Source organism: Teleopsis dalmanni, chromosome 2 (assembly GCF_002237135.1).
Source record: "Teleopsis dalmanni isolate 2A chromosome 2, ASM223713v2, whole genome shotgun sequence".
Lineage (NCBI taxonomy): Eukaryota > Metazoa > Arthropoda > Insecta > Diptera > Diopsidae > Teleopsis > Teleopsis dalmanni.
Genome location: NC_051847.1, coordinates 87,793,783 through 87,809,710, shown reverse-complemented (window position 1 = coordinate 87,809,710; position 15,928 = coordinate 87,793,783). Strand labels below are relative to the sequence as shown.

Genomic DNA, 15,928 nt, shown 5'->3' with positions numbered 1-15,928 from the left:
GTTGGGAAATAGATTATTATACGGACACAAAATTCAACTTATTTTCATCATTATCAAGAACCTACAAGGTGAAATGCCAACAAATAAGAGTTATAACCACTCTTACCGATTGTATAAAGTAGAGACCCACAAGTTTAAAAGTTTTGTTGTGTTTGGAGAAAAATACTGTTTAAAAACATTTTTCTGTATAATAAGGTAAATAATTATATTAGCACATTCCAAAACAAGTAAGAGAAGTGGGTTTAGAGTGCAATTCAGTAAATGCCCTATAAGATCCTATGCCCTATAAGACATAATAGAATAGTTCGTCGTGGAGCATTATTTCTTTATTTGATAGCATTGTAGTATATGAATTTTTGATTAAACTCGGTCAACTTTCAAAATCACTACTCCATAGATATTATAGATTTTTGTAGTTTTTGGACCTAGTGGTTCAGTTCCTCATTCTTAGTTAACTTTAAAATTAATTTTAGATTCAATTCACAAATATATAATGCATAAGTAAAAAAATTTTTAGTACATAAAGTATAATTAATTTATTTTCATCTACAATTATTATATATTAGCTTTCCCACGGGGCAACAAATGACGACATTGAAGCTAAGAAATTCATTAAAGAGGCCAGTGATAAATACTATGAATTATATAACAAACTTGCTGATGAGATTTTTACATCTATGGATGCTGACGATGATTTTGAGCAGTTGCTATCCAAATTTGAAAATGTTAAGAACATTGCTGGTGGTCTCGCCGAAATTGCGACAAATGCAAAAAATTTTGATTTAAGTAAAATTAAAAATGAAGAAACTAAAAAAGCAATACAAACTTTGAAAATGACGGGCGATATTGTTGTGTTAGGAGACGATTTCGAAGATGTTTTGTCGAGTGTAGTGTCTTTAAACGAACTAGCATCTGACAAAGATATTGATCCATATCTGGATGGTGTAAATAGGCCTAATAATGAATCGTTAGCATATATACCAGATATTCAAGAAGTATTTCAGAAAAGTACCGACCCCGAGGAACTTAAATATTATTGGACAGCTTGGCGTAACACCAACTACATTTGGTCTTCAGCACATTTTTTCGAAATAGTTGAAGTCATAAAGAAAGCAGCTAAAGCGTTCGGTATTACTTTAATATGAAGAAATGTAATAATAATATATAACAATAATATTTAATATATTTAATTTATTAGATTTTCCAATACATGCATTTTGGTATCGTTCATATAACACTGGAGAGATGCTTAAAGAAATGGATGCTGTTATGAAAGATATAAAGGAACCGTATCAACAGCTACATGCTTTTGTGCGTAATGAATTGAAGAAGAAGTATGGAGAAAATGTTATTGATGTAAATGGACCTATTCCGGTACATATATTCTTACAAGTATTAGAACAACCATGGTATGAGGGAAGTGTTATCGAAAGTTATTTTCCATTTAAAGAACTTCCACCATATAACAAATTGGTTGAGAAATTCGATGCTAAACAGATTATAGAAGAAGCAGAACGTTTTTATCAATCATTAGGTTTTGATCCACTTGATGAAGAATTTAAGCGAGATCGTTTGAAGATAAATGATGAATCTGATAATGTGCAAAATTGTAGAGCCTCCATCTTCGATGATACACCGAAAGTTTATATGAAATACTGTAATTCTGTAGATTTCAAAAAATTTATGCAGAATCATGGGTACATGGGTCAACTTCATTATGCCACAGAAAAAAAAAATTTACCATCTTATTATTTCAATTCTTATGACTTGGAATATTCCGTGGGCGAGGCTGTTATATTATCAGCAAGCACACCAAAACATTTGACTGCAATAGGCTTGGCTAAAGACTTTGAATTTTCTAATCACACTTTATTTAACCGCTTATTCCGTATGGTAAGATTTGACTTTGTTTTATTCTTAATGGATAATGTTAAAACCTTCATATTTAATTAATTGTAGGGTATCCATACATTATTTAACATACCAATCTACTACGTTCATACAAGAGTTATGCATGATTTGTTGGATGGCACAATTGAAGATAAAGAAGTTAATAAACATTATTGGAAATTAATGGAGGAATACGTTGGTGTTGAACCACCAATAGACCGTGATGAAGAAGATATTGATTTTACATATAAATTTTTCTTAGACATTGAAAAAAATATGCAAACCAAGTAAGTATACTTCCTAGTTTAGGGAAAATTCGTGCACACTTTAACAAGAAAATAAATGGAAGAAGGCTCTAATAGGTTTGTTAGGATTTTTGTATTCTTATCAGGATTTTATTCTTATTGATATAAATTTATATACGTCAAAGCCAAAGCCAACATCTTTATTTGTGTTGTGTAAAATTTTTCTTTTAACTATAAGTTTTATTCACTATTTCAGTTAAAGGCTAAAGTTATGCAATGAAAGGTCAGTGATACAGATTGTAATATAAACATTTTTAGTTAAATTGTCATTTCTAAGAATTCTCCATCGTCTCTAACATCTCTCTATGTTCCTTATTCAGTTAGTTTTTGCTAGAGTATTTTTCTTAATGTTTTGAATGATGGCTCCCAAAATAATTAAAAATAATTAAAATAATTAAATCTGATTTCAGAATCAAACAAAAAAAGGATGAAGTGAATAAACTTATTTATTTCAGTAGCGTTTATTTTTTTATTTGTTGTCCGCATTAAAAATTATTATTCCATTACTTTTTTAATCCTATGTACCGAAATATGTAAATAAATGGGATTGCTTAAAATAGATTTTAATATATTTTACTACCTTTATTCGTATTTAAACTAGAAAATTCGTTGGTGAAGTTCTCGGCTATCAATTTTATAGAGCATTCTGTAAGAAGACTGGACAAGTAACAGAACTCAACAACTGTGATTTCTACGGAAGTCATGAAGTTGGAAACGATTTAAAGTAAGAACCAATAATTAGTATTTGTGTCAGTGTTGTGAAAAGAATATGGAACTTTTTCTTTATAGGGCTATGATGGCATTGGGATCATCGAAACCGTGGAAAGAGGTTCTTGGGAAAGTTCTGCCTGATCCAAAATTAAGTGGAGATGCACTTATTGAATACTATACTCCAATATTCGATTGGGTTGAGAGTCAAAATAAAGAAAGTAAAGCTAAAATTGGTTGGAATGCTACCAAGAGAAGTGAGTTTAATTCATATTTTTTGATTATGTCAAGTTAAATTATTTTAAATATAAAATTTGCACATTTTTTCTTTTCATATTTCAGAAATACTTTGAGTTCCCGTGCGACGCAGTTGTAGGCTTGATTAAATATTGGATAATGAAAAACTAGAAACAATTTTTAAGATTATAATATTGATTTTAAAGACTAATTAATAAAAATAAAATAAAAAGTTTTGTATTTGTAATTACTTCTTATTAATTATTTGTTAATTATATTTACTTTTGCCATTGTGTTTAATTATTTCTTTAATATTAGGAAATCTATTCTTATTTGCATATTTTTATAAGGCCTTTTCTTCTTTTCAAGGTGTTCAAGGAAGATGTGGTTAAGGGTTCTGATTTATCATTGGACAACACTCTTGCTTGTGAAAATCACTTTGATATGAAGCAAAGTTGATCTGTTTAAGTGGTGGTACAACCATCGCTCCATTTTGCCAGGAACCTGTCGGAACCGTTAATAGTCCATCATCATGAGTTTTTATTCTTTAATTAAATGGTGTTAATGTGCAACAGCTTTTGTTTCCATAATATGACTTATTCCGCATAGCAAGTGACATAATAAGTTTATTTTATAATTTATTCGATGAGTATACATTTCATATGTCGACCTGACAAATTTGTTTCCACGATCAAGTGATCGCATCTTTTGATCTATTTTTCTTGAGATTTATGAAGTTGCAAGTCTACTTACACACAAAGGCTCATTAAACTTTTTGAAAGCTAAGATTCGCAGAGTTATAAATTATGTATGCACTCAGCTGATCGAAGATCACCCTTCCAGATTACGTTTCATTCGTACAAGACGCAGCAGAGAAGCTCATAATCTTATCCAAACGTTAATACCACACAACTATTTTTTCCAAAACGTAATTTTATAGATATTGCTATGATTCAAGTACACATTTTTTATTCTTTAAATTTTTAAATAAACATTCTTTATTATTATGTGAGTGTTGGCGTGAACTGAATTCAAAACCAAATTAATTTTGGTTGCCGATGATATATAGTTGATCAAGTTAAATTTATGTTATTATTGCTGTAAGATCGATTTGCGAGTATTCAATGCGAAAATCTATAGTTAACTGTAACAAGATTATATAGATTGTAGACATAATTTGTATATTTGGAGAATTACCTATATTGTGCTAATTAGTAATATATCAAAAATAGCTCAGGTATATTGTGATGATTGGACAAAATTCTATTTTGTTGACCAGCCTTACTTTTGTTATCCTTACTGGCAATGTACCTCATGCGTCAAAAACCAATAGCATTGAGAAATCAAATTTCCTTGTAGGGAAATTTATATATATAAATGCATATATACTGTATAAATAAAATTTACAACCTCTTTTTCCAAATAACTGTTTTTAAAAAAAGTGTTGATGATTCCTCACTTAATATCGCCGCTTTAATTTCAACTTCTTTTTCTATAACCTTGTGTTCTTATCAATATATATATTTCTTATATTATACTCTTCTATATATTGCAATATTGTTCTTGATATAAAAAAGTTATTAATTTCAGAGTGGAACTTTATTATGTGTAAATATTTAAAAAGCGATTCATTTTTATGAGGTTATAAAAATTGTACTACTCGCTTTTTAAAGTAGAAGAATAAGTAATTTTTTATGAAGACGATCATATGACGACAGTGTTACGTTTTTCTGGTAACCACTATCAAGGCATGCTTTACAGAGAATCAAATCACAATTATCAATTTTAAGCTCACAGTTTAATCGAAATTTCTCTCTTGCTCTTATTTTGAACATCTTCCAAAAGACAAAAGTAATTTCCAAAGACCACTGATGATGAACACTTAGTAACATTCGAAATAACTATATAGTTTAAATTTCTTAAACAATTAATTAAAAAAATGTGCTGGATTAAAAAAAATGTTTTTTTAGTTGAAAACCTTTATTATATTGCAAAATTGATAAAGAAGTTACTTGGACAAAAATGATATGTATCTTTTCCGCAAATGGATAAAGAACTTTTTTTTTCTATTCTACCGCATTTAATCATACTTTGATTTTAGCGACCTTTAAATTTATTTATTAGAATTATTGGTATATTTACTAGGAAAATCTCCTGGATATGTCTTTTATTTCTTTTCTTTTTTTAATATTGATTGATTCAGTCCAGTGACTATAAATAGAACTACTCTCTACATTTCTGTGTTTTGTGGTTATTATCTCCACGAATGAAATGCTTGTAGTATAACCTACTTAAGAGTTACTTAAGACGTAAGAGAATTTTGATTATTTGCAAGAATATAATTTACAAATTTTGGAAAGGAAATTTACCAAAATAACCGTTTATCTGATTTAACATTTCAAATTATATTGAAATCTTTAATTTGACGTAACTAATTTGATTTATCCGAGAAAAGAATAAAAATAGTGTTGGCCGCATATTAAAAATGTTACATACTAAGATTACGCATCATCATGTGTCCAAAATTTTTCGATCTGCGCAGAATTTTTTTTTTCCAGAATCCAGAATTTAAAATATATTCAGGATCCAAACAAAAGTTTTTTAAATTTGTGGATGTAAAAAATGTAAACAAATTATTGTGAAGTCACAGACATTCATATATTTTTATAACGGATCTGCGTAGTGCCTAATCTTAGAATTTATCGTTCTTGGTGGTATATAGAAGATTTCACAATTGCATCTATTACAACTGACACCATGCAATATACTGTTCATTATATCAACCTCATTCAATATCTTTTAAAAAATTCAATTAATTAAAATAATATAAAAAACAATTTTTGTTGTTGAAGTTCACTACTGTTCGAAAACCGTTTTATTTTTTTTATTTAATATATACTTTGAGATTCACTAACTAAATTTTTTAATCTTGTGTTGTACTCTGGTATACCCTCTGTATACTCCAGCTTTGGAAAGGGCCAGAAATGTTACTACAACGATATGACTAACACCACATAGCACGCGAAATAATTAGTTTATTATGTACTCCATTCGATGAGTACACATTTCATATAATGACCTTACGGATTTACACTCACGATCGTGTGATCGCATCCTTTTAAATTGTTTTTTATTGAGATATACATCATTACGGCTAAACTCATTGGAAGCCTCCTAGATTTGTTACTATGAGCTCACCGAAAATCATACCTCTAATTGCGTTTCATTCGTATAAGACGTACCACACAAGCCCAAAATCTTATCCAAACGTTAATACCATATAACTACATTTTCCAAAAAAGAAGTTTTTGGATATTATTATGGTTTAAGTGCATATTTTTTAAATCTTCAAATTTTTAAATGAAGAATTGTTATTTTCATTGCTGTGTTGATCTCTTGACGCCGTTCAAGTTGTTCCATCATATTGCCCATGAAGTATATTTGCAAGAATTTATGTTGTGCATCTTCAACAGGTTGCAATGATTCAATATGATGGTAAATCTGGCACTCGCACAAAACAAACATATCAATACTTTCAGCTCATATTTATTTATTATATTTGAATTTATTATATTTGAAATTTGAAATATTTGAAAAAAAAATTTAAAAAGAAATCAATATCACTCAAACTGTCGAACTGCCAACAGTTTGAAACAGCATTCACAAATTTATTATTTTTGCTAAAATTAGTGGATTTTTCCAATATTTTATAATGTATTCTGCTATTCGAAGCGGAGACGATTCCAACAAATCAAATTAAAACTAATTAATTTTAAAATTAATTAAAATCGGTCCAGCCGATCTTGAGTTATAAATCGTCTAACTAACACGACTTTCTTTTATGTACAAGGTGAGATGAAAAAACTGCAACCAAGACTGCTGTCATTTCTAAACCGCTCGTCCCACAGCTGTCAGATTTATTCTAGTGACAGCTCATTATATTGTTTACAAGCGCACAAAAGCATTTTGGTGGGAATTTTTCAGAAAAAAAGTTATTTGTGATGGAATTCAAGCGTGATAGTGTGATTGCTTTGCATTTGGCTGGAAAACCACAAGTGGCTATCGTTAGAGCCCTCCAGCATTTAAAAGTGAATAAATCTTTTGTGTCTCGTATCATCGCTCGTTACCATGGTACTGGTAGCGTAGCCCGACGTCAAGGAAGTGGACGAAAAAAAACAGCAACATCGGCAGAAATGGTTCGAAAAGTGAAGAAGCGAATCGAACGAAATCCGCGTCGCAGTGGACGAAAAATGGCTCGTGAGCTGTACATATCGCAATATGCCATTCGGCAAATATTGAAAAATGAGCTTGGACTAAAGCCATTGAAGTTCCAAAAAGTGCAAGTTCTTACTGATGCGCAAAAAAAAGTTAGACTCGAAAAAGCTAAAGAGTTGCTTCGCTTGGCCGAAAGTGGTGAACTGCCGAATTTGGTTTTCTCCGATGAGAAACCATTCGTTATCCAGCAGTTTGTAAACAAACAAAATGATCGTGTTTACTTGCCAGAGAGGTCAGCTGAAAATTTGCAACTTCGGTTGGCCACCACAACTCAAAAGCCGGCCATGGTGATGGTGTGGGCCGCCATAACAGCCGATGGTCGCTCGCCGCTCGTATTCATCGACCGTGGTGTCAAAATAAATGCGCAAATCTATCGCGAAAATATTTTGGAGGGAGTTCTGAAGCCCTGGGCACGCAAACATTTCGGCCGCAGACCTTGGACATTCCAACAGGACTCAGCACCATCGCACTCAGCACGCGCCATCCAAGAATGGTTAAGAAATGAGGTTCCTCGCTTCATTTCCACCGCACAATGGCCACCAAAATCTCCGGATGCCAATCCGTTGGACTATTGTGCCTGGGGTATTTTGGAAAGCAAGGTTGGAACTAAAAAATACCAAAGTGTCGATCATCTCAAGCAAGCGCTTCGCCGAGAATGGGACAAAATACCGCAGAGCCACTTTCGGGCAGCGTGTGATGGTTTCATTGGCCGTTTGAAGGCCATAGTTCGTGCCAAAGGTGGCCAATTCGAACAAATCTAAACCGATTCTCAAATTTGATGTTATTTCTGACATTTTTTGCTTTCATTCAATAAAATTTAAAAAAAATGAAAAAATTATGGCGTTTTACTTTGTTGCAGTTTTTTCATCTCACCTTGTATATACATAGATTAATATATTATATCTTAATAGATGGAAAATAACTCTTAATTATAATGGAAATGGTGTGATTTACTATTATAGTTGCTGTAGAGATTGTAGTGAAACAAATATTGAATTCCTAATTTGGACATAATACGTAAGCTAAGCAAATAAGTTCCATGATTTCCAAGATATAAGTGTTATCAAGCGGCCAGAAGATGAAAACCTTGATATTAATTTTAAGAAGAATTAACAGCGAAGATGTGTTCTAACAATATTTATAAAATTCCTTTTTCAATTTTATATAAGTCGGGTTTTAAAGTTAAAAATTTTTACATAAAACCAACCAAGAAAAAGTTACATATATATTTTTACATTAACTGTTACTGCTTTTGTGCATTATTAGTGAACCCCGGGCAAAACACAATACGTCGTCGTTCAACGGAGTCCAGTGTAACTATACCATTTGAGCGTACTTTCCGCAATTTAGATGGAAGTCGTCCTGCGGCAGGCTCACCTGAAGAATTGGAATTCAATTTCTGCGGTTGTGGCTGGCCACAGCATATGTTGATTCCCAAAGGTTTACCAGAGGGTATGCCCTGTGAAATATTTGTTATGGTGTCGAATTATGAAGATGATAGAGTAGGAAAATTAAACAATATATATAGAATGGTCATGAAGTAAATATATTTTTCAGGTTGATCAAGAATTGGTTGGCAGCTGTAGCGATGCTGCTTCTTATTGTGGTGTTCGTGATCGTCGTTATCCAGATCGTCGTTCCATGGGTTATCCTTTCGATCGTTTACCACGTACTGGCGCAGATCGATTGGTCAATTTCCTTACTCCCAACATGAGTCTTCTTGACGTGGTTATTCGTCACGACAATCGAACTGTTAGTCGCCCAGCAGCTTAACTATTCGAAACTGTTTTGTTCTTCCAAAATTGATGACATCAGGCCAGGAAATTGTTGTAGCGATTATTTTTCAAATTTCATTAATTAATTTTTTATAACAAACCAAAAATAAGAATAAAATAAATTTATTTAAAGCATAAATTAGTTTTGCACTTTTTGTGTCTTTTTGTTTGTTATTGCAATTTCAACATTCGTACTAAACCAAAGAATCCATTTTCGGTTCGAGAAGGGTGACACGCTAACCTTAGTTAATATATTTGACTGATAAGTAGATTATCACTTCAATTACACAACACTATTTATTATGTTTAAGACGGAAAGTTCACTTGAGCAAATATTTTGATATAAAAGTGAAAGCATTCACCGCTGCAAATTCAGTTGATCTCGGTTTGTTAAGTGAAGTGTTAGTTTCTTGATTAAATATCGGAATAGTCTGCTCCCGGAGATTTCAAAATGCAAAAACTTTGCGTGTTTGCGTTGCTCGTTGCAAGTTGCCTCGGAGTAAGTAGAGCACAGAATTAAAGGAGCTACAGAAATAAGAATTGTAAAAATGCTGAAGAAATTATTTAAATTTTTTCATTGAATGTGGAACGGAGTTCATTTTTATATAAACCAATTAATTAACTACCTGAAACTCTAATGTTATAAAAAGAAACAGGTTAATAGAACTAAAATTAATTATGTGGAGATTGATTGAATTTTCTTAATCTATTTCTTTTAAGTTAAGAGTAATTATAGAAGACATAAAACGAAAAGATTTGATATCAGTACAATTGGAAGAATCATCCTTTTGAATGGTTTAATCTGTTCGAAGCCAAACCACTATAAGATTCATATAGCACACCTAACAATTAATAAGGATCTATCTTAAAAAAATACTTAAATATTGTATTGATGAATTTTAGCTACAATATATGATTTTTTGATTCCATTTTTTACTTATAGTCTGCGATCACACATTCATAATGTTTGAATGCATTAGTATGAATTATAGTATTTATGTCTCAAGTTTAAACGTAATTTCAATTTGTATGTGGCACCTTATCTTTTAAAAAGCTTTAGTAGTAAATATGTAATTTCAGGTGATTTATATATTACGATTTCAATACTGATAATTAACAGTAATTTATAGAAGCATACATTTCAGGTGCTCTCTTGTTCGGATGTACGTCAAGCAATAATATCAGAAAAACATTAATTAAAAGTTGGGAAATAGATTATTATACGGACACAAAATTCAACTTATTTTCATCATTATCAAGAACCTACAAGGTGAAATGCCAACAAATAAGAGTTATAACCACTCTTACCGATTGTATAAAGTAGAGACCCACAAGTTTAAAAGTTTTGTTGTGTTTGGAGAAAAATACTGTTTAAAAACATTTTTCTGTATAATAAGGCAAATAATTATATTAGCACATTCCAAAACAAGTAAGAGAAGTGGGTTTAGAGTGCAATTCAGTAAATGCCCTATAAGATCCTATGCCCTATAAGACATAATAGAATAGTTCGTCGTGGAGCATTATTTCTTTATTTGATAGCATTGTAGTATATGAATTTTTGATTAAACTCGGTCAACTTTCAAAATCACTACTCCATAGATATTATAGTTTTTTGTAGTTTTTGGACCTAGTGGTTCAGTTCCTCATTCTTAGTTAACTTTAAAATTAATTTTAGATTCAATTCACAAATATATAATGCATAAGTAAAAAAATTTTTAGTACATAAAGTATAATTAATTTATTTTCATCTACAATTATTATATATTAGCTTTCCCACGGGGCAACAAATGACGACATTGAAGCTAAGAAATTCATTAAAGAGGCCAGTGATAAATACTATGAATTATATAACAAACTTGCTGATGAGATTTTTATATCTATGGATGCTGACGATGATTTTGAGCAGTTGCTATCCAAATTTGAAAATGTTAAGAACATTGCTGGTGGTCTCGTGAAATTGCGGCAGATGCAAAAAATTTTGATTTAAGTAAAATTAAAAATGAAGAAACTAAAAAAGCAATACAAACTTTGAAAATGTCGGGCGATATTGTTGTGTTTGGAGACGATTTCGGAGATGTTTTGTCAGTGTGGTGTCTTTAAACGAATTAGCATCTGACAAAGATATTGATCCATATCTGGATGGTGTAAATAGGCCTAATAATGAATCGTTAGCATATATACCAGATATTCAAGAAGTATTTCAGAAAAGTACCGACCCCGAGGAACTTAAATATTATTGGACAGCTTGGCGTAACATGAACTACGTTTGGTCTTCAGCACATTTTTTTGAAATAGTTGAAGTCATAAAGAAAGCAGCTAAAGCGTTCGGTATTACTTAAAAAAAAACAAATGTAATAATAATAGATAACAATAATATTTGATATATTTAATTTATTAGATTTTCCAATACATGCATTTTGGTATCGTTCATATAACACTGGAGAGATGCTTAAAGAAATGGATGCTGTTATGAAAGATATAAAGGAACCATATCAGCAATTGCATGCTTTTGTTCGTAACGAACTAAAGAAGAAATATGGTGGTGATGTTATTGATGGAAATGCACCTATTCCGGTACATATATTCTTACAAGTATTAGAACAACCATGGTACGAGGGAAGTGTTATCGAAAGTTATTTTCCATTTAAAGAACTTCCACCATATAACAAATTGGTTGAGAAATTCGATGCTAAACAGATTATAGAAGAAGCAGAACGTTTTTATCAATCATTAGGTTTTGATCCACTTGATGAAGAATTTAAGCGAGATCGTTTGAAGATAAATGATGAATCTGATAATGTGCAAAATTGTAGAGCCTCCATCTTCGATGATACACCGAAAGTTTATATGAAATACTGTAATTCTGTAGATTTCAAAAAATTTATGCAGAATCATGGGTACATGGGTCGACTTCATTATGCCACAGAAAAAAAAAATTTACCATCTTATTATTTCAATTCTTATGACTTGGAATATTCCGTGGGCGAGGCTGTTATATTATCAGCAAGCACACCAAAACATTTGACTGCAATAGGCTTGGCTAAAGACTTTGAATTTTCTAATCACACTTTATTTAACCGCTTATTCCGTATGGTAAGATTTGACTTTGTTTTATTCTTAATGGATAATGTTAAAACCTTCATATTTAATTAATTGTAGGGTATCCATACATTATTTAACATACCAATCTACTACGTTCATACAAGAGTTATGCATGATTTGTTGGATGGCACAATTGAAGATAAAGAAGTTAATAAACATTATTGGGAATTAATGGAGGAATACGTTGGTGTTGAACCACCAATAGACCGTGATGAAGAAGACATTGATTTTACATATAAATTTTTCTTAGACATTGAAAACAATATGCAAACCAAGTAAGTATACTTCCTAGCTTAAGGAAAATTTTTGCATACTTAAACAGAAAGTAAACAGAAATAAACTTTTTGCCATAAAAGGGTATATCGCTTATTAAAAAAAAATTGAAAAAGAGTATATTAGGTTTGTCAAGTTTTTTATAATGCATTTGGTGAAACGTCACATATCTCATTAGATATATATATTTCAGATTAGCTTCATTAGTTGAGGTCATTTACCCCTGTCCGACTGTTTGTTTGTTCATTGTTCTGTTTCAGTTCAAAATAGATTTTTAATTTTTTAGCTGGTCGAACAAGGCTCTTCACACATACTCTTCAGGAGTAGATCATGAACATTGGCCGGATGTGTCGAAATTGGACCACATGAAATTGAACTATTATAAACCAAAGTTTTAAATATTAGGTTTCTCATTATGAAAAGTCATTCAAGTTAAAATTGGTGCAGAAGGTATTCAAATTTATGTTAGAAAATTTACAAGGTTTTATTCTTATTGGTTTAAAATTACACATGACGAAGCCAAAGCCAACATCTTTACTTATATTGTTCTAGATTCATCTTATAATTATTATCTTCGTTTAATTCAAGACTTATGCTATGTAATGCCATCTCTATGATACATATTGTAGTAAAAACATTTTTAGTTAAAATTTTCTGAAAACTCTCAATAGTCTCTATTCTTCTCTCTATGTTCTTTATGCAGTTAGTTCCTGCCTGAGTGAATAAGAATTATAGAGTAATGTTTTGAAGGATGGTTGGTTTGTATGTAAATTTACGAGGGCGAAACTACGTCATTCAGTTGGTATTGGATAGCCGTTCAAAGCAGGCAACCTCGTGAATTTTTACGAAAATGGAAAAAAGTGAATTTCGTGTTCTGATTAAGCATTATTTTTTACGTAAAAAACTCTTAACTGAAACTAAGGAAAGATTTGATAAATACTACAGGGACTCGGCACCATCAATTTTAATGGTTAAGAAGTGGTTTACAGAGATCCGTTGTGGTTGTACCAGCACTACTGACGCCGAACGTTCAGGTCGCTCAAAAGAAGTGATCACGCCGGAAATTGTCGATAAAATCTATGAAATGACATTGGATAATCGGAGACTGAAAGTGCGTGAGTTGGCTCATGCTGTAGGTATCTCAACTGAACGGGTACATTATATTTTACAAGAATATTTGAACATGATGGGTGCCGCGATTGCTCACACTCGACCATAAGCGCAACCGTGTGACCACTTCAAAAGAGTGTTTAGCGATGTTCAGCCGTAATCTGAACGAATTTTTGCGCTGTTTTGTTACTGTGGACGAAACATGGATTCATCACAACACGCCAGAGACCAAGGAACAATTAAAACAGTGAGTTGCTAGGGGTGAACGTGGACCAAAGTAGGCCAAACAGAGTTTGTCAGCCAACAAGGTCATGGCCACAGTTTTTTGGGATGCAAGCGGTGTCATTCACATCGATTACCTCGAGAAAGGTAAACCAGCGAATATTATTTAAAGCTTTTGAACAGATTCGTCGTTGATTTAAAGCAAAAACGGCCGCATTTGGCGAAGAAGAAAGTGCTGCTCCATCAAGACAATGCACGTGTGCACACTTGTCTAGTCACGATGGCCAAAATCCACGAATTTGGATACTGCTACCCCATCCAGCATATTCTCCAGATTTAGCCCCCTGCGACTATTTCCAAACCTAAAGAAATGGCTGGACGGTAAGAGATTTGAGTCGAATGAAGAAGTCATTACCGAAACAAACGCGTATTTTGAGAACTTTGAGAAAACCTATTATTTGGAGGGAATAAGAAAATTAGAAAAACGCTGGAGTAAATTTGTTACCACCCTGGTACCAAATAAATCAAAAAACACAATCTTGGTTCAGATTTAAACAAAAAAAGGGAAATGATTTAAGTTGTTTTTTCAGTTACGTTTATTTTTTTATTTGTTGTTGTCATTTAAAATGATTACTCCCTTACTGTTTTAATCCCATATAACGAACTATATAAATAAATTGTTTAAAATGGTTTGTTTAAAATGGTTTTTAATATATTTTACCACATTTATTTGTATTTAAACTAGAAAATTCGTTGGTGAAGTTCTCGGCTATCAATTTTATAGAGCATTCTGTAAGAAGACTGGACAAGTAACAGAACTCAACAACTGTGATTTCTACGGAAGTCATGAAGTTGGAAACGATTTAAAGTAAGAACCAATAATTAGTATTTGTGTCAGTGTTGTGAAAAGAATATGGAACTTTTTCTTTATAGGGCTATGATGGCATTGGGATCATCGAAACCGTGGAAAGAGGTTCTTGGGAAAGTTCTGCCTGATCCAAAATTAAGTGGAGATGCACTTATTGAATACTATACTCCAATATTCGATTGGGTTGAGAGTCAAAATAAAGAAAGTAAAGCTAAAATTGGTTGGAATGCTACCAAGAGAAGTGAGTTTAATTCATATTTTTTGATTATGTCAAGTTAAATTATTTTAAATATAAAATTTGCACATTTTTTCTTTTCATATTTCAGAAATACTTTGAGTTCCCGTGCGACGCAGTTTAGGCTTGATTAAATATTGGATAATGAAAAACTAGAAACAATTTTTAAGATTATAATATTGATTTTAAAGACTAATTAATAAAAATAAAATAAAAAGTTTTGTATTTGTAATTACTTCTTATTAATTATTTGTTAATTATATTTACTTTTGCCATTGTGTTTAATTATTTCTTTAATATTAGGAAATCTATTCTTATTTGCATATTTTTATAAGGCCTTTTCTTCTTTTCAAGGTGTTCAAGGAAGATGTGGTTAAGGGTTCTGATTTATCATTGGACAACACTCTTGCTTGTGAAAATCACTTTGATATGAAGTAAAGTTGATCTGTTTAAGTGGTGGTACAACCATCGCTCCATTTTGCCAGGAACCTGTCGGAACCGTTAATAGTCCATCATCATGAGTTTTTATTCTTTAATTAAATGGTGTTAATGTGCAACAGCTTTTGTTTCCATAATATGACTTATTCCGCATAGCAAGTGACATAATAAGTTTATTTTATAATTTATTCGATGAGTATACATTTCATATGTCGACCTGACAAATTTGTTTCCACGATCAAGTGATCGCATCTTTTGATCTATTTTTCTTGAGATTTATGAAGTTGCAAGTCTACTTACACACAAAGGCTCATTAAACTTTTTGAAAGCTAAGATTCGCAGAGTTATAAATTATGTATGCACTCAGCTGATCGAAGATCACCCTTCCAGATTACGTTTCATTCGTACAAGACGCAGCAGAGAAGCTCATAATCTTATCCAAACGTTAATACCACACAACTATTTTTTCCAAAACGTAATTTTATAGATA

General features: G+C 31.6%; 2 protein-coding genes and 1 pseudogene across 2 annotated transcripts; all 3 read left to right on the top strand.

The window, feature by feature from the left end:
- The first annotated feature begins 551 nt into the window (after positions 1-551).
- On the top strand, positions 552-3,300 carry LOC119680982 (angiotensin-converting enzyme-like). The gene is made up of 6 exons (XM_038094035.1): positions 552-1,128; positions 1,199-1,893; positions 1,960-2,177; positions 2,797-2,919; positions 2,985-3,160; positions 3,246-3,300. The coding sequence occupies exons 1-6, from the start codon at positions 678-680 to the stop codon at positions 3,254-3,256; spliced, it is 1,674 nt and encodes a 557-aa protein (XP_037949963.1). The 5' UTR covers positions 552-677; the 3' UTR covers positions 3,257-3,300.
- A 3,319-nt stretch (positions 3,301-6,619) lies between these two features.
- Positions 6,620-9,285, top strand: LOC119675000 (phenoloxidase 2-like). The gene is made up of 3 exons (XM_038086161.1): positions 6,620-6,635; positions 8,682-8,917; positions 8,973-9,285. The coding sequence occupies exons 1-3, from the start codon at positions 6,620-6,622 to the stop codon at positions 9,186-9,188; spliced, it is 468 nt and encodes a 155-aa protein (XP_037942089.1). The 3' UTR covers positions 9,189-9,285.
- Positions 9,286-9,555: 270 nt separating this feature from the next.
- On the top strand, positions 9,556-15,225 carry LOC119681804 (annotated as a pseudogene).
- The last annotated feature ends 703 nt before the right edge of the window (positions 15,226-15,928 follow it).

Coding starts and splice junctions, on each gene's coding strand:
- LOC119680982 (XM_038094035.1), top strand. CDS start 678: ATGGATGCTGACGATGATTTTGAGCAGTTGCTATCCAAATTTGAAAAT. Junction 1,129..1,198: donor GAAAGCAGCTAAAGCGTTCG/GTATTACTTTAA, acceptor TTAATTTATTAG/ATTTTCCAATACATGCATTT. Junction 2,920..2,984: donor GAAGTTGGAAACGATTTAAA/GTAAGAACCAAT, acceptor TTTTCTTTATAG/GGCTATGATGGCATTGGGAT.
- LOC119675000 (XM_038086161.1), top strand. Junction 8,918..8,972: donor CGAATTATGAAGATGATAGA/GTAGGAAAATTA, acceptor TATATTTTTCAG/GTTGATCAAGAATTGGTTGG.